Source organism: Anabrus simplex, chromosome 3 (genome assembly GCF_040414725.1).
Source record: "Anabrus simplex isolate iqAnaSimp1 chromosome 3, ASM4041472v1, whole genome shotgun sequence".
NCBI lineage: Eukaryota > Metazoa > Arthropoda > Insecta > Orthoptera > Tettigoniidae > Anabrus > Anabrus simplex.
Window position 1 is genome coordinate 25,204,529 of NC_090267.1, and position 18,477 is coordinate 25,223,005.

General features: G+C 39.8%; 1 protein-coding gene and 1 non-coding gene across 2 annotated transcripts in view; both read left to right on the forward strand.

The window, feature by feature from the left end:
* Positions 1-6,387: 6,387 nt before the first annotated feature.
* TRNAQ-UUG (transfer RNA glutamine (anticodon UUG)) lies at positions 6,388-6,459 on the forward strand. Its single transcript has one exon. It is a non-coding gene; the product is annotated as a tRNA-Gln (tRNA).
* A 7,186-nt stretch (positions 6,460-13,645) lies between these two features.
* LOC136866965 (serine protease inhibitor dipetalogastin) overlaps positions 13,646-18,477 on the forward strand; it is a 305,131-nt gene continuing 300,299 nt past the window's right edge. Inside the window, exon 1 of the mRNA XM_067144054.2 lies at positions 13,646-13,715. Within this exon, the coding sequence (XP_067000155.2) occupies positions 13,661-13,715 (55 nt within the window). The 5' untranslated portion in view covers positions 13,646-13,660. The remainder of the gene's footprint in view (positions 13,716-18,477) is intronic.

Below are 18,477 nucleotides of genomic sequence, written 5' to 3' on the forward strand. Positions count from 1 at the left end.
TTAAAAGAATCCAACCCCATTTTCAGTCAATTTTTATCCCATCCCCACCCAAGTGGTTTTTCCGAAAACAAAATATACATGTTTATTTTTAACAGAGATAAAAATACCACTTTTCACTTCTGTAACATGTTAAGTTTTTGCGATACACTGTAGAAATGTTCATTTTAAAATTTCACCCACATTTTAGTCCCCTTTAAGTGGAGTTTCCAAAAACAAATCACCTGTGTTTCTTTACTTTTACAGGAGATTCTAAATACCAGTGTTTACGTCTGTAAAATTTTACGTTTCTGAGATATACAGTAGATATAGTCTTTCTAAAAATCCACCCAGTTTGTCACTCCTGTTTAACCCCCATTAATTGGATTTTCCGAAGACAAAAAAAATACGTTTTTCTTTACTTTTAAAGGAGATCCCAAATACCAATTTTCAGGTCTGTAATATCTTCAGTTTCTGAGATACAAGTATCCTCATTAAAGACATTCAACCATTTCTTCACCCTTTCTTCCCCTCCTAACGGGATTTTTCGAAAACAAAAAATAGGTGTTTCTTTGTTTTTAAAGGAGATTCTAAATGTGATTTTTTACATCTGTAAACTTTTAAAGTTTTGAAATATTGATACACTCATTTTAAAAATTCACCCCCCCCCCTTTTCACCCCGTTAGCGACGGAATAACCAAAAATCCTCTCTTAGCGAGCACCTACATTGTAATATAAATGTATCCTCAAAATTTCATTTCTTTATGTCCAGTAGTTTTGGCTCGGCGATGATGAATCTGTCAGTCAGGACAAGTTCTTTTATATATATAGACTAGCAAGATACCCGTTCTTCGTTACGGTATTATACTGAAATTTGTAATTGAATTCTTATTGTTTTATATAAAATCCGCCGAAATTCGCGATCTGACTCGTTTTCTGGGAGAATCCGCCAAATTTCGCGACCTGACTCGTTTTCTAATAGATTACGGCAAGTTTCCTCCCATTTTCCAATCTTTCTTTCCAGCAATCGATTTCGTACTTCCCGGGGTAGTTTCAGGTACTCCACCCGGTCAGTTGGGTTCCTAAATTTTTGCCATCTTTTCCTATAAGCATTTTTAATATGGATCAAATCCTTGCGGAGATCCGGCGTGGTGTCGTCTTGGGTGCCTTGGCGGTACTGAACCCGCGGCTGGACTGCTTTTTTAGTCATTACCCGTCCAAGACCCATTTCCAGCGTGGTCCGCACATTTGACGACGGTCCAGAACATTATTATTATTATTATTATTATTATTATTATTATTATTATTATTATTATTATTATTATTATTATTATTATTATTATTATTATTATTAGATGTTCTGGACCCCACAGCAAAATGCAAGACCGTTACTTGGCGGTAAATTACATCTGCTGCCATTGTCATTTTTGAGAATGTGACCAGCACCATTGTCGCGCGTAGGCAAGTGTGCGGGATTTCTGGCGATACGAATGACATACTTCCGTGCATTATTGACCTTATTATAGAGGTGAAAAATTTGATGGTCAATTGCATTCCTATCGTTTATTTCAAATGTGTTTAAATTTTTATTTATATGCTAGGAGAATCTACTGTAATCTAAGAACGTTTTCCGAAGGAAAAGATGGCTGTTGAAAACGAACCCAGGAAAGATTAAAAATGATCGGTTTATGATCAGAATAAGTACATCGAAAATCTACAGCCTGTTTCCAGTCACTCGACAGGGTCAGGAATGAAAAGAATAAAGCGCCATCTAGCGGCGACAATAGGAACTTTGCCGGCTGCCGAAGCACTCCTCTGCGGCAATGATCGATGAATGACAAATGAAATGAAATATTGGACAGTTTTTCTGGAATGAATGGTGACACGGAAAACCGGAGTGTCCGGAGAAAACCCTGTCCCGCCTCCGTTTTTTCCAGCACGAATATCACATGGAGTGACCGGGATTTGAACCACGGAACCCAGTTGTGAGAGGCCGGCGGGCTGCCGCCTCAGCAACGGAGGCTCCTAATAAGTACATTATGAACAGTAAAATCAATTGGTCTCACCTCCTTTTACACCCCACCGCCGTTAAGTTTATTTACCCCCCCCCCCTCCCAAAAAAAGAAAATTAAAAGCATGAGTGTTTCTTTATGTTTAAAGGAAATTCCAAACACCAATGTTGACGTCTATTACCTTCAGTTTTGATATATAAGTGTCCCCATAAAAAAATTCATTTTTTTCACTTCCTTTCACACTCCTCCCCCCCCCCCAAGTGAATTTTTGTTTCTTGTTTCTTTAATAGTAAAGGATGTTCTAAATACCAATTATCACGACTCTAACTTCTTCAGTTTTTGATTTATGTGTCCTCATGAAAGGAATTCAACTCCTTTTCACTCCCGCCCCCGAAGATGGTTTCACCCCAAAACGCGTTTTTCTTTGTTTTTACAGGAGATCCAAATACCAATTTTCACGTCTGTAACAACTTTAGTTTTTATTAGATGTATTCTCATAGAATTAAGTCAATTAATTTTTCAGTTCTTTCACCACAGCCTTCATTGGATTTTCCGAGAATACGTGTTTCTTTACTTTTAAGGCAGATTCCAAATATCAAATTTCACGTCTGTAACATCTTCATTTTTTGAGATATCAGTAGCCTAATTAAAAGAAATCAACACCATTTTCAGTCACTTTTACCCCTCTCCACCCAAGTGGTATTTCCGAAAACTAAAAATACACGTTTCTTTATTTTTAATAGAGATAAAAATACAATATTTCACTTCTGTAACACGTTACTTTTTTGAGATATACTGTAGAAATTCTCATTTTAAAATTTCACCCCTTTTTATTTCCCCTTAAGTGGAGTTTCCAAAAACAAATCACCTACGTTTATTTACATTTACAGGAAATTCCAAGTACACACTTTCTACGTCTGTAACATTTTACGTTTCTCAGATATTCTGTAGATATAGTCTTTCGAAAAATTCACCCCAATTTGTCACTCCTGTTTAACCGCCATTAATTGGATTTTCCAAAAGCAAAAAAATACGTGTTTCTTTATTTTTAAAGGAGATACCGAATACAAATTTTCAGTTCTGTAATATCTTCAGTTTCTGAGATATATGTATCCTCATTAAAGGCATTCAGCCCATCATTAACCCTTTTACACCCCTCCTATTGGAATTTACAGAAAACAAAATATACTTGTGCCTTTTTTTAAAGGAAATTCTAAATACCAATTTTTACATCTGTAAAGTTTTAAGATTTAGACACACTCATTTTAAAATTTCACCCCCCTTTTCACCCCCCATTATTTGAATTTTCCAAAAACAAAAAAATTCCTGTTTCGTTATTTTTAAAGTAGACCCCCATATACCAATATTCAGGTCTGTAATATCTTCAGGTTCTGAAATATAAGTAGCCTCAATAAAGGCATTCAACCCCTTTTTTACCCTTTTCCACCCTTCCCATTTGGATTTTCCGAAAACAAAAAATACGTGTTTCTTTGTTTTTAAAGGAGATTCTAAATACCAATTTTTACATCTATAAACTTTAAAAGTTTTGAGATATAGATACACTCATTTTAAAAATTCACCCCCTTTTCACCCCCATCCCATTAATTGGATTTTCCAAAAATGAAAAATACATGTTTCTTTATTTTTAAAGGAAATCCCAAACACCAGTTTTCATGTCTGTAATATCTTCAAGTTCTGAAACATAAGTAGCCTCATTAAAGGCATTCAATCCATTTTTCACCGCTTTTCACCCCCTCCTATTGGATTTTTCGAAAACAAAAAATACGTGTTTCTTTATTTTTAATGAAGATTCTAAATACCAATTTTTACATCTGTAAACTTTAAAAGTTTTGAGATATAGATGCACTCATTTAAAAAATTCACCCCTCTTTTCACCCTCCCATTAATTGGATTTTCCAAAAGCAAAAAAAAAATACATGTCTCTTTATTTTTAAAAGAGATCAAAAGTACCAATTTTCAGGTCTGTAATATCTTCAGTTTCTGAGATATAAGTACCGGTATCCTGATTAAAGGTATTCAATCCACTTTTCACCCTTTTTCACCCCTCCTATTGGGATTTTCTGAAAACAAAAAATACGTATTTCCTTATTTTTAAAGAAGATTCTAAATACCAATTTTTACATGTGCAAACTTTGAAAGTTTTGAGATATAGATACACTCATTTTAAAATTTCACCCCCCCCCCCTTTTTTCATCCCCTTAGTGACGGAATATCCAAAAATCCTCTCTTAGCTTGCACCTACATGTTAATATGAGTGTATCCCCAAAATTTCATTTCTTTACGTCCAGTAGTTTCGGGTCGGCGATGATGAAGCAGTCAGCCAGTCAGTCAGTCAGTCAGTCAGGACATGTCATTTTATATATATAGATAAGAAGACTTTGAAACAATCCCGCAGCATCTGGCCTCATCCGAAGATTCTCTTGAAAATTATGAAGACATACTACTGTGTATGAAATTCAAATACTACAAAGCAACTGCTCAAGATGATTACTAGTCATATCCTGCTTCAGGTGACAATAACATCATTTAAATATGAGACATCCCATTACTTCCATATTAATGTCATCTTGTGCCGAATATTCTCTAACAACGGCCATTCACTTAAATATGTAAAATTCGATTCCCTACCGTGTCAAGGATTAACATTCTGACGATTATTCACACGTTTCAATACACATAGTCTTCGGAATATTATTTGAAAACTCTTATCATCAAAGCTTATCGCTTGTCTACTTCAGCATTATTTCAAACTTTGCATTATGAACATCTTGGTTACGTCGCGCATTCCTATCTAAGAAATGTCACTATAAAATTTGTCACAAATGGAACATAATAATTGCTTTTACACAGTTGAAGTGTAAAATCTGCGGTAAATTAAGAAATATTTTATTTTTGGAGAATTTTATGTATACCTACTTTACTACTTTACAAGTACTTTTGGTGCTACGCTCACAATAACACACGTATGTCTTTTGTTTGTCTTACACTTTCAACCATTTCGTGTGTGATGTCTGTGTTCACTGAAGTTCTTTGCTTTCGTTTCATTGCTTCAGTTGTCAATGACATCATTTCCTGAATTGTATCGCGATGTGCAAGATTTAATAGGCAACAAAAAGCTATGGCCAATGTACATAAGAAGAATTCTCTGGACTAGTGATTTATTGGTCCAGGGATCATGCTATTTTCGTTCGAACAAAAATGAAAAATATTTATTGGTCCAGAGATCATGCTATATCATTTTTGTGGTGCTTACGACATTTCTCTGTAATGTGCAGCACCAAGTTGTTGAATGCGTCCTTAGTTGTTTTTCCGTAGAGTCCCATCCACATCACTATAACATGGTCATTTGCCTCATTGAAGAACGAAATAACATCGTGAATGCTGTTGACCTCCATTTTGCTGTTTCAGCTGGCCGCTCTACTCATATGGACAAATATAATAGAATCCAGAGACATAGCACTTCCATTGCTCGGTGCTAGCCCTGGACCTCAAGAAATTAACAAGAGACGGCACCAGCAGCGGAATACGACATAAAGGAGTCCTGTCTACAGGCCTTAAGTTATTCATATTTCTCTAATAACTTCGATATTTCTTAATTTGCCGCAGATTTTTCACTTCATTTAAGTAAAAGCAATTATTATGTCCCATTTGTGACAAATTTTACAGTGACATTTCGTAGATAGCAATGCGCGATGTAACCGAACATCTTATTTAATCTTAGCGTACAGACATAGCTGGACGTATGGTGACTGGACCTATAACGACCGGACGTATATTTCCGTATAATTTCCGTTGACTTCTTCGTTGTCATAACCTTCAATGGTTCCTCTATCACTGATCCGGAGACCATTGAAAGGTTATAGTATGGACATACATTTCTTGTTGCAGATGTCACGGGTTCTCCAATGTGCTCTTTTGAGTTTTTTAAATCGGACTTTATGTGCTTCCTTTTCTAACCCTGTTGGTTTTAGGATCTCACCGAGATATTTAAAGTATAATAATAATAATAATAATAATAATAATAATAATAATAATAATAATAATAATAATAATAATAATAATAATGTTGAAGAGGTATGGAAATGTACCAACGGTATAGCCATGTTTAAACACTGGATGTTGGCGGTCTCCGAAGTTAAGCAACTTCGAGCGTGGTCACCACGCTGCCTATGCCAGGAGCATGAAGGAACTACCGCAAACATAGCATGCGTCAAAATAAACAATGCTGAAATTACAAAAACACCAAGATAAAGCCATATAACAAGCAACACGTATTGTTACAGCGCCCTGATGTGTCACGAAACCGTAGATTGTCGAACTCGTTGATCAATACAAGTTGCCACACAAAATAGTGTTTGCAGGAGATGAATAACATGGTGGTCCCATGGTGTAATGGTTAGCACTCTGGACTTTGAATCCAGCGATCCGAGTTCAAATCTCGGTGGGACCTTGTTCAAATTTTTATTCAGCAATCGTGTGAGCTACATCAAGTGTAGGGTCCAACGATGGGGATCCAAACTAAGTGACGGGGATTGTGACAATCAGAAACCAAATTATCGCACTCCGGTACACGGAAAATCTTAGATCTTTCATATAATTTTGAACTTAGAAGAAGCGACAGCGAGTTCATATCCACAGTTCTAAGCTTTTCCGTGTACACGAGAGAATGTACGAGTGCGAAGTACAGGCGTGTAAGGGTATGTATATTTTAAAGCATTGTCGCAATTAAAAAAACGTACAAAAACATATTTAATCGTCGATGTAAAGACACGTACGCCTCTGTGATGCACTAGTTAGCGTGATTAGCTGCCACCCCCGGAGATCCGGGTTCGATTCGCGGCTCTGCCACGAAACTTGAAGATTGGTACGAGGGCTGGAACGGGTCCACTCAGCCTCGGTAGGTCAACGCCATCCTCGAAGTGGTTGTCCGTAGTTTCCCACTTCTCCTCCAGGCAAATGTCGAGATGGTACCTAACTTAAGGCCACGGCCGCTTCCTTCCCTATTCCTTGCCTGTCCTTTCCGATCTTCCTATCCTCCCACAAGGCGCCTGTTCAGCATAGCAGGTGAGGCCGCCTGGAAGAGGTACTGACCCCCAACCCAAAGTCTCACGCTCCAGGACACTGCCCTTGAGGCGGTAGAGGTGGGATCCCTCTCTGCGTCCGAGGGAGAAACCAAATCTGGAGGTAAACGGATTAAGAAAGAACGATCTGGAATAGTTTTCGAGGAAAACATATTTTTCTGTGTTTTGTCGCTTGCTTTGTCCTTGGTCTCTTTGTCTTGGTTCTCTACACATAAAACGTACTTGACGGACCCTCCTCAAATTTGGCAAGCATACAACTGGTACTTCGGTTAAGATATAGGGTGCTTACTATTACAGTGTATCTTAATAATAATAATGTTATTTGCTTTACGTCCCACTAACTACTTTCACGGTCTTCGGAGACGCCGAGGTGCCGGAATTTAGTCCGACATGAGTTCTTTTACGTGCCAGTAAATCTACCGAGACGAGGCTGTCGTATTTGAGCACCTTCAAATACCACCTGACTGAGCCAGGATCGAACCTGCCAAGTTGGGGTTAGAAGGCCAGCGCCTTAACCGTCTGAGCCACTCAGCCCGGCACAGTGTATCTTTTTTGCTATTTGCTTTACGTCGCACCGACACAGATAGGTCTTATGGCTGCGATGGGACAGGGAAGGGCTAGGAGTTGGAAGGAAGCGGCCGTGGACTTAATTAAGGTACAGCCCCAGCATTTGCCTGGTGTGAAAATGGGAAACCACGGAAAACCATTTTCAGGGCTGCCGACAGTGCAGCTATCGAGCTCGGTGCAGTGTATCTTAAGGGGGCCTTGCACGGAAATATAATGTGAAGCAAGTCATAGTAAAATGTACGCCTGGGACCGTTAAAAGTGCGTACCCTGCCTAAACTGTTAGTCCTATTAAATAATTGAGTCAGCGAGTGAACTTAAAATGATATTTCCTAGATGAAAATTTGTAAACATTTCCTTCGTAATTCTAACAGCATTCCAGAAAAATATGCTTTTCTATGTTTTACTATCACATTAAATCTTAATCAAGGGGGGCCTGTCAATATCATGAAAATTCTCCAATCGGGATTTATCATGAGGAACATAATATTTCGACCTCCCCGTGGTGTTTCTCTGGAAATGCAAAGAGCCATGCAATTTAATTAAGTCTTACAATATGTAGACTACTTCATATACAATCTAGAATTCCGTAGCGAAACACGGGTACGTCAGCGGTCTTCTATCTTCTATAATTTTAATAATATACATTCTCAAGGAGGTGGTTGAGTTTAACAGAGTATTTGCAACCCTAACTTCACCGCGATTAAATACATTATCTACCTATCTGTCTAAACATACCTCGACATTATCATGCCGGCCCCGTGGGGTAGGGGTAACGTGTCTGCCTCTCGCCCGGAGGCCTCGCGATCGATTCACGGCCACGTCAGGGATTCTTCTCTCGACCTGAGGGCTGGTTCGAGGTCCACTCAGCCTACGTGATTAGAATTGAGGAGGTATCTGACGGTGAGATGGCGGCCCCGGTCTCGAAAGCCCAGAATAACAGCCGAGAGGATGCGTCATGCTGACCACACGACCTCTCGTAATCTGCAGGCCTTCGGACTGAGCAGCGGTCGCTGGTCAGGCCAAGGCCCTTTCAACGGCGGTTAAGTGCCGTGGGGTTTGGTTTGGTTTGGTTCAACACTGTTATTTACAGTAGGTTGAGATCTACAATGACTCACTACTAGCTTAAAATTTTAATAAAAACTTCGTTACGTAGATATGTGCACATAATTTACAGGATATTATTCTTGACTCAATTGCCAAAAAATAATAAAGAAATATGTGATATGTTTAACGGCCCTTTCGTTACTCTCCGTTTTACGAATTGGGAGAGTACATCTGAAATGCAGAACTTCAACGTTCCGATAAATCTACTAACAGAAGTCTCCAGTGTAAAAACATTGCTGAATCTCTTAGTCTTTCCTCAGAAACTATAGTATGCTAAGGGCCTTATTCCTCGTATAGCTAATATGGCAATAACTCCTGCTTATTTGAATATGTAATTGTGGTTTATTGCCTTATTTTATTCAAACATGTACTATATATACTGCAGGAAAAAACATCCAAACACCATGAAATAAGGAATGTAGAATATGGAAATTATGGCAATATATTTGTCGAGGTAACATTTAATTGATTAAAAGTACAAGACTACACGTTAATATCCACACGAGAAATGCCATCGCAAATACGCCATGCTGGTCCATTAATAACCAGTGTAATCGCCTGACTGTTGAATGCAGGCATGCAAACGTGCATCATAAAGGTGCCGCATGTCAGTTTGTGGGATGGAGTTCCATGCCTGTTGCACTTTATCGCTCAATACAGGGACGCTTAATGCCGGTTGTGGATGACGCTGGAGTTGTCGTCCAATGATGTCCCATACGTGCTCGATTGGGCATTGATCGGGGAATCAAGCAGGCCAAGGCAACATGTCGGCATTCTGTAGAGCACGTTGGGTTACACCAGCGGCGTGAGGGCGCGTGCATTATCCTGTTGGAAAACACCCCCTAGATAACGATGAGAGTGCTCCTGCGCAGACCAGAACTCTCTGTGTAGGTCCAGTGTGTCGACGCTCAGACAAGTGGAATGCTGGTACTCATCTGGGCTCTTTCTAACCAACACACTGGCACCAAGGCAGAACCGCCTTTCATCGGAAAACACAGCGGACCTCCACTCCATCCTCCAATGAGCTCTTGCTTGACACCACTGAATTCACAGGCGGCGGTGGTTTGGGGTAAGTGGAATTCACGCCGCAGCGCGTCTGGCTCGGAGCTGTCTTTCAAGTAACCGATTTTGAACAGTTTGTTTCGTCTCTGCGGTGCCAACTGCCACTCAGATTGCTGCTGCAGACGCAGTCCGCAACGCCACAGCCATACGCTGAATACGGCGGTCCTCCCTCTCGGTAGTGCTACGTGGACATTCGGAGCCAGGTCTTCTTGCGAGTGTACCTCGTGACCACTGCTGCACAGTGGAGCCATTCCTGCCAAGTCGTTCTGCAATAGCGCGGAAGGAAAATCCACCTTCACGTAGCCCTATTATACAGCCTCGTTCAACCGCAGTGAGCTGTTGATACTGTCCACTTGGTCGTCGTATTCTTGACCCAGTCACACTCACAGGTACCTAACGCTCTCGCACAGCACAGCCCGTATTTGAAGCAAATCTGATGTGCAACGTCATTGGGCCGCTGTTAGTGCCACGCTAATGCGATTTGAGAAAAATTTAAATGAATGTCATCTTTCAGATGGACCTATAAACACGCCTACCAACGTTCGCTAATCTAGCACAACCCTTTCTTGGTGTTTGGATACATTTTTCCGCCAGTGTAGTATATGGCACTGGCACTAATATAGTACCTTGTTGTGCTCCAGGCTTAACAGTATTAGAAATGTTCGTAACCGCATTTACTATTGCAACAGCTTGTTTGTTTCTTTCGTGTGGTACACTAATACTAATAATAAGAAGAAGAATAACAATAATACTGCCCGGCTCCATGGCTAAATTGTTAGCGTGCTGGCCTTTTGGCCACAGGTATCCCGAGTTCGATTCATGCCGGGTCAGGAATTTTAACCATAATTGGTTAATTCCGCTGCCACGGGGGTTGGGTGTATGTGTCGTCTTCATCATCATTTCATGCTCATCACAACACGCAGGTCGCCTACCGTCGTCAGATCAAAAGACCTGCACCTGGCGAGCCGAACTTGTCCTCGGACACTCCCGGCGCTAAGAGCCATACGCCATTTCATTTCATAATAATGGAGTCGCTGGTGCGAACTGTCTTCAAATGTGGATTTGGCCCTGTTTAACGGCCAGATGCACTTCCTGACGCAAAACCTATCTGGAGGGATATATTCACTACTGCATGTTTCTGTGGTGCATTGTCTGAATATGAAGAGGAGAGTGTTTGAACAAACGAAAACGCCCAGTCTCCGAGCCAGAAGAATTAATCGTATGCGATTACAATCCGCGACCGAGTTGGGAACCGAACCCGAAATCCTCTGAAGTGAAGGCCTCGACGCTAAAAATTCAGCCAAAGATTCGAATAATAATAATAATAATAATAATAATAATAATAATAATAATAATAATAATAATAATAATAATAATAATTGTACCGGTTGGTACACCTCTACGCTGCAAATTTGAATTTTCCGCCTTAAAGTACCTCTCTACAGTAGAAACCCTGAACTATAACAACTGAATCAACTCTACTGTTTATCAGAAGATGTCACTGGGTGTTTTTGATTTGCTTGCGTTGATCAAGAAGTGTCGACATTCTCTAACAGATGTCTCTACTAAAAAACAATGATAATGCACTCTGGTGCGAAGGAATGAACTTTCTTGGAGAAATTTTGTATTCATAAGTTTTGTCTTTACTAAATTTTGTTCTTTCATTTGAGGATTGGCAATATTAAGCTTTCTTTCCGCCTGTTTTGAATTTAACCAATCCTAAATTTCTGTAATTAATTTCCCACCAATAAGGTGTTTCTTCATCGATTTGTGTGTAACTTTTGCTGTTAGCCAATAAACGTTTGTGGGCGGGTCTTAATCATTCATGAAAGGTCTCGAATTTTCCGCGAGGGTATAAAAACTGCTGATTTTCTTGTCTCCGGGCCACTTCAATAACATCTAGCTTAGCGTGTGGATATGTAGCAGGGGTCGGGAAGCGCCTCTTTCTTCGGGCAACAGATCTTCAACAGTTTAACTCGCGGGGAAGGTTCAAAACCTTTAATATGTAACCCATCTCTTAAAATGTAAATCCCTTTTCAGTCTATGTAAAAACTACAAATTTCTTTAACTGTAAATCGGGGATAGAGAGTGCTTTACCCTCTCGAGCTCCCCTTCATTTTTGAATTTGAGGTGACTATGTTCTCGTAACCGTTTTTCTCTTCCTTCTTAATGTGTTAAATTTATTTTGTATACTAGTCACCTCCATAGATTGGGATTAGCCCCTGTGTAATCGGCCTAGTGCCTCTTAGGTTTTAAAATGTGTATTTAGGAGAGTTAACTCACGCCTCCATTCCTTTTGCATTTGCCATTTAAAGTAACCTATTATTTTTCATTTTAGGCCCAGTAGAGTGGGTACAAGTTACGCCTGTTTATTTATAAGTGTGCCTTGAGGGCAGTTTGTAGTAAAGTCCGTTTATGGCCTCTTAATAAGCTTGAAAGATTGAGAGCGGGTTAGCTCTTTCTGGTATTTTGAAAGGTGCCTCGGGGAGGCGTGACATTTTGATTGCTGGGAGCTAGTGCTCCATTAATTAGGGGCGTTCTGCCCTTTGGTATTTTGTGGTTGTGAGCTGAGAGCTCAAAGATTGACGAATTTGGGCTCGTTGCCCAGAATTTGTAAAGACCCCTTAACTTGTGTTTTCTTTTGTAAAGTTGCATTGTACCTGATTTTCTTTGTTATTTCACCTAGTGAAAATAATTAAATGTTGTTATCTGTTGAAAATATAACCTTTGTTATTTCACCTAGTGAAAATTATTAAATGTTGTTATCTGTTGAAAATATAACCTTTATTTAAATTTTAAATTCATCTTTAAGACTTGTAGTTAGACCCATTCCAGCCCGCACCTTCTTTCACCTCTGCCTTCCTCGAATAACTCCGTAACAATAATAATAATAATAATAATAATAATAATAATAATAATAATAATAATAATAATAACGTCCCCCTCTGTGGTGTAGTGGATAGTGTGATTAGTTGCTACACCCGGAGGCCCAGGTTCGATTCCCGGCTCTGCCATGAAATTTGAAAAGTGGTATGAGAACTGGAACGAGGTCCGCTCAGCTTTGGGAGGTCGACTGAGAAGAAGGAGGTTCGATTCCCACCTAAGCCAACCTCGAAGTGGTATTCCGTAGTGTTCCAATTCTCCTTGGGACAAATGCGGCGATGGTGGGCCTACCTAACCTTTACCGGGCGATTTGGCCGTGTGGTTGGGGGCGCGCAGGTGTGAGCTTGCAACCAGGAGATAGTGGGTCCGAATCCCACTCTCGGCAGCCCTGCAGATGGTTTTCAGTGGTATGCCATTTTCACACCAGGCAAATGGTGTGGCTGTACGCTAATTAAGGCCACGGCCGCTTCCTTCCCTCTTCCTTGTCTATCTTTTCCACTCTTCCCATTCCTTATAAGCCCCTGCTCAGCATAGCAAATGAGGTATTATTATTATTATTATTATTATTATTATTATTATTATTATTATTATTATTATTATTATTATTATTATTATTATTATTATTACTACATTTTGCTAGTTGCTTTACGTCGCACCGACACAGATAGGTCTTGTAACGACGAATAATAATAATAATAATAATAATAATAATAATAATAATAATAATAATAATAATAATAATAATAATAATAATAATAATAATAATAATAATAATCACCATAATCATCAATCGTAATAATAAATCATCTAATATTGATATTAAAAGACCACCAAAGTGTCGACGCCAAGGGGAGCAGTGCTTGTGGTGGGGATTGCTCCTGCTCCTGATAGCTATAACGCGCTGCACAACCGCTGAGCGCTCAGTGTGTCCGTGTCCTCGCCCCACAACTCAACATGAAGTGCTCCTGCAGTGTACTTGCGGCTGTGCTGTTCGTCTGCGTCCTGCACGGTGAGTCCCTAGTCTTTCTTTCTGATGATATGAAGGACTTCGAGCAACTGTTATTATAGAAACTAGAAGTTATTTGACCTTCGGTCCTCACGTACCTAACATCTCATCGCTAGTGTTCACTTAGTCATCTCCTTGTTTCTGATGTAAAATTATTTGAAAGACATGCAAGCACGTTTTGTGTAGTTTTGGACCTAATACAGCACCTTGTGGTATTCTGAGCGCAGCAATTGTTGGTGTTTTAACTACTTTTATGACAGCATTCACGTTACACTTGCAATTCTTGTTTATTGCAGTTTATAATGATGATAATTGTGTTTTGTTTCAACGTCACATAAACTATTATCGTAATGATATGGAGCTCATTATCTTTTAACGCGAGTCTGTAGCATTTACATTGTCGGCCGACTGTGCCGGTATTCGATCCGCAACTTTGAACATAGGTAGCAGGTCTATAGCAGAGATATGTAATGCCGTTGATTTGTTCCTTAAAACACCAATGAGGATTATCATTTTATTTTGAAAATCTCTGGAAGGACCTCTCTCCTACATTATTTTTTGTGTTCTCCTTAACGTTTTATAGAGAATCGTACGATAACTTCAGATGGGAAACCTAAACACGTTTAGAATCCTCCAGTATGTTAACAATTTGAGCTTTCTTATATATTTCATGTTAATATTAGAGGAAAAATCATTTATATTTTATAGGATTTCCAGAACTCCCTTCAAACGAGTTTTTATACGTCATGTGTCTTGGCCTAAAATAAGAGAAGGTGATATTATTATGGAAAGACATTTCGACGAGCACAATGAGGCAACAGTACAACGTTTACCTCTTAAGATACCATTCACTGTTCTTCTTTTCGCCTTAAGTATTGCTGGCCATTATCTCTCTTCCTACATGCTCTTTTACCTACGATTTTCAGATCATCCTCCAAGTTCTTTGTCTTTAGAATTACCACTGCCAGATATTTTGTTTTACTGATCACTGCGTCTCCAATGTAGACATCCCTCTCCTATTTGAGTAGATAAAATTTGACTCTCAATCAGATCAAGATAAACACTAGTAATAATTCATACATTTATTCAATCCTTCTCACGTCTGTGTAATATATAGTTGACCGTAGTCTTTTATATACATTTATATATGGCTTATAATCTCGACAATAAGACATCCAGGTAATCGGCCAGTAATATCTATATATAAAATAATAGCTTTGTTTGTTTATTGCTCAGAATTTTAAAAGAATGGTATTTCTGCATCGACCGTGTCCACAGTAACAAGAAAATGCAGTTTTTAATTTTCCTCCATCTCTGCCCTCGCATCGCGAGAAAAAGGCTCTAGAGAATTTAATGAAAATCGGTATCTAAAGCCGGGGAATGAAGCACTACAATGGTAGTTTAGGGAAGGGCCTAAAATTTAATTCTATAATATTTATGTTATTAGTTGTTCTATCGATAAATACTAAATCAGTAAAGTTATATAGAATTAAATATGCGATCATTCATACCGTATACACTCTTACCGTATCGATATATCGTGTTTTTGTCGTGATTGCCTTGAGGTAGACCTATAGAACAGCTTCGTCATCGGTCCATATCGACAAGGAAAATTGAGAAGATGATTATAAAAATGGGGAAAAATCGTTAAGGAACAATCGCGTGAATAAGACAAGAGGGATTCATGGAAGTTTGTAAGAAGGTAGGACTCCCTCTACATTACGTCCCTCGCTATCATAGAATCGGAAGAAAACTAAATGTGAAGACCTACCATGACGAAAGCTCATAAAGCTGATGAAAAATAACATTGTATTGACCATTGTTGGGATATGATTAATCTCTTCTGCTTCCACTCATCTCCAAAAGATGGAATTTCTGCTGCGTCCCGATTAAAACAGCCTTCCTGATTGTTGGCGGAAAGTAGCTTGGGAGTTAGATAACATTGTACATTCTATATTATTGTCCCATCAGTGACAGCTAGTACCGTGGGGTCGCTGAACCGAGATAGTTGTATCGTGTTTTGCTCATCAGGAGGAGTGTCACTTCCATTCTTTATCAGGAAACTATGGTTTTCAGCAACGAGCCACTCTTTGAGAGACACATTGACTTGTGATTCGTTCAGCCTACAACAGAAATGTGCACTACGTTAATTCCTGGAAACAAATATGGTCCGATATAAGAGATAGCCACTTCTTTTGAGGTCTCCATGCCCTCTTGCGAAGTTGGCTTTTCTACCTCTGTTCTGCTGTACGTGAATGCTCTCATTTTACAGCTGAGGACGTCGGCCTCTCACCGCTGGGTTTTGGTTCAAATCCCGGGCACTCTATGTGAGATTTGTGCTGGACAAAGCAGAGGCGGGACAGGTTTTTCTTCGGGTACTCCGATTTTCCCTGTCATCTTTCATTCCACCAACACTCTCCAATATCATTTCATCTGTCAGTCATTAATCATTGCCCCAAAAGAGTGCGACAGGCCTCGACAGCCAGCACAATTCCTATCTTCGCCGCAAGATGGGGGTTTCATTCATTCCATCCCTGACCCGATCACTGAGTGGAAAACAGGTTGTAGGTTTTCACACAATGCATTATAGGTGTGGAATGTATGTTCGTCACCTACATTCGTCCATACGTATTACGAAGATCTAGCACATAACCAGTCCAGATCATGCGCATAATACTTGACACAGATTGACGAGACATGTGGACCAGACCTTCCCGGCATGCTTGCTATCCAATTATGTTCCTGATCAATATTTTAATGAATATTCTCTCTTATCTAATTATTTTTTAGTTGTGTGGTTACTTTTATTTTTCAAATTAAGAGATGTAGGGCTAAGAGATATTCCAATAATCTCCTAATGAACCTACTTCAGTACAGAAACTTTTGTCTCTGACATTTTTTTTAACATTTGGAGGAAACTTTTCCTTATGCAATAATGATCACGCATCTAAATTCTGACCCCGCGTTCTAGGGTTACCCTGAGGCCTCGGCTTCGAAACCTGGTTAGGTCAGGGATTACTTTTTTACTGTTGGCTTTACGTCGCACCGATACTGATAGGTCTTACGGCGACAATGGGACACGAAAGGGCTAGGAGTCAAATGAAGCGGTTGTGGACTTAATTGCCTGATGTGCAAATGTGAAAACACTGAAAACTATATTCAGGGCTGCCGACAGTGGGGTTCGAACCCACTACTCCCGAATGCAAGCTAACAGCTGCGCACCCCTAACCGCAGAGCCAACTCATTGGGTTAGGGATTCTTACCTATATCTGAGGGATGATTCAAAGTCCGCACAATTTACCTGAGAACAACTGGGAAGCTATCTTGTGGAAGCTTAGCGGACTTGTCTAGAAGTCGAAGAATAGCGACCGTTAGAACTCGTCACGGTGACCACGTGTCTGCAGGCCTTGGCATTCAGCAGTTGTCGCTTGATCTGCCAGGCCTATATGGGACTGGGAAGGGCGGTGTGTTGTAAAGATTTGTATGTTGTAAAGGTCACACGGGTGAGGTACTGATCCTCCTTCCCAGTTGTACCCCCGTCGCAAAAGTCTCACGCCCCAGGACACTGTCCTTGAGGCGGTAGAGGCTGAATCCGAGGGAAAAATCAATCCTCGATGGTAAACAGATTAAGAAAGAAAGAAGAAGAATGAAAGAATACATTAAATGAAGCGTCGAGTTATGTAAGAAATTTTAGACAAGTTACCTGTTAGAAGTGTTAATATTGTTTTAAATTTCACTTTGCTATTATCGTTTAATTGACGCTGTATAGTGTATTCTTTTACCAATGCCCACCAATGTCCCACACATCTTTTCTTTACGTCGCACCGACACAGATATGTCTTATGGCGACGATGGGATAGGAAAGCGAAGTAAATGACCGCGACCTTTATTAAGATGCATCCCAGCATTTGCTTGGTGTGGAAATTGGCCACCACGGAGAAACATCTTCAGTGGTGCCGACGGTGGGGTTCGAGCTCGCTATGTGCGGAATGCAAGCTGCTCCAAAACCGCACTGGCACTTGCTCGGTGATGTACTTTATACGCTAAAGTCAAAACCTTAATCGAATACTCTATCCAATTCTGCTTCTCCTGGCTAAATTCAGAGATTTGCCGCTCAGCCGATCACTTCATAGAGGTGTACGGAGCTTGTCAATACGCACATCATTGAAATGGACCGATGCCAAGTGCTTTACTGTTGACTTATACTTCCACCACACAGTGCCTTGTTTCTATGATTTTATAAGGAATTTAGATCAAAGTGTGAAATAAATAAAAATTCCAACACTTCTTCCGAGATGTAGTCATTACTGAAGAAGTGTTATCTCACGCGCACTGAACTAACACGGAGCGAAGACTCTTGTTCTCTCTCTGACTGGAGCAAGCAAGCTCGTAGTATTACGTGATCATATTCACAGGACATGTAGTTTTATGTCGTATCAAAACCACATCGCCGTGGCTTCTTGATTTCTAAAATCCAACTTGCATTGGTTGGGATACGAAACACGGAAGCTTTAATGGAAATCGAGTGATAATGCAACTCAGCTATCACGGCCCTCAAACTGAAGCTACATCGATGGAGCGCGTACTCCGTGCTCTAGAATTAACTTATCAAAACTAAAGTTTGCAACGATTAAAAATGTATTCACTCTTCTAGCCCTTCAGGCAAGCAATTCAATGTTGGAAATATCCTATGGGTAACTTATGAGCTACGAATTTTAACAAAATATGATAAATATGAGGATATATTCTTTCTATTCCCAAAAAA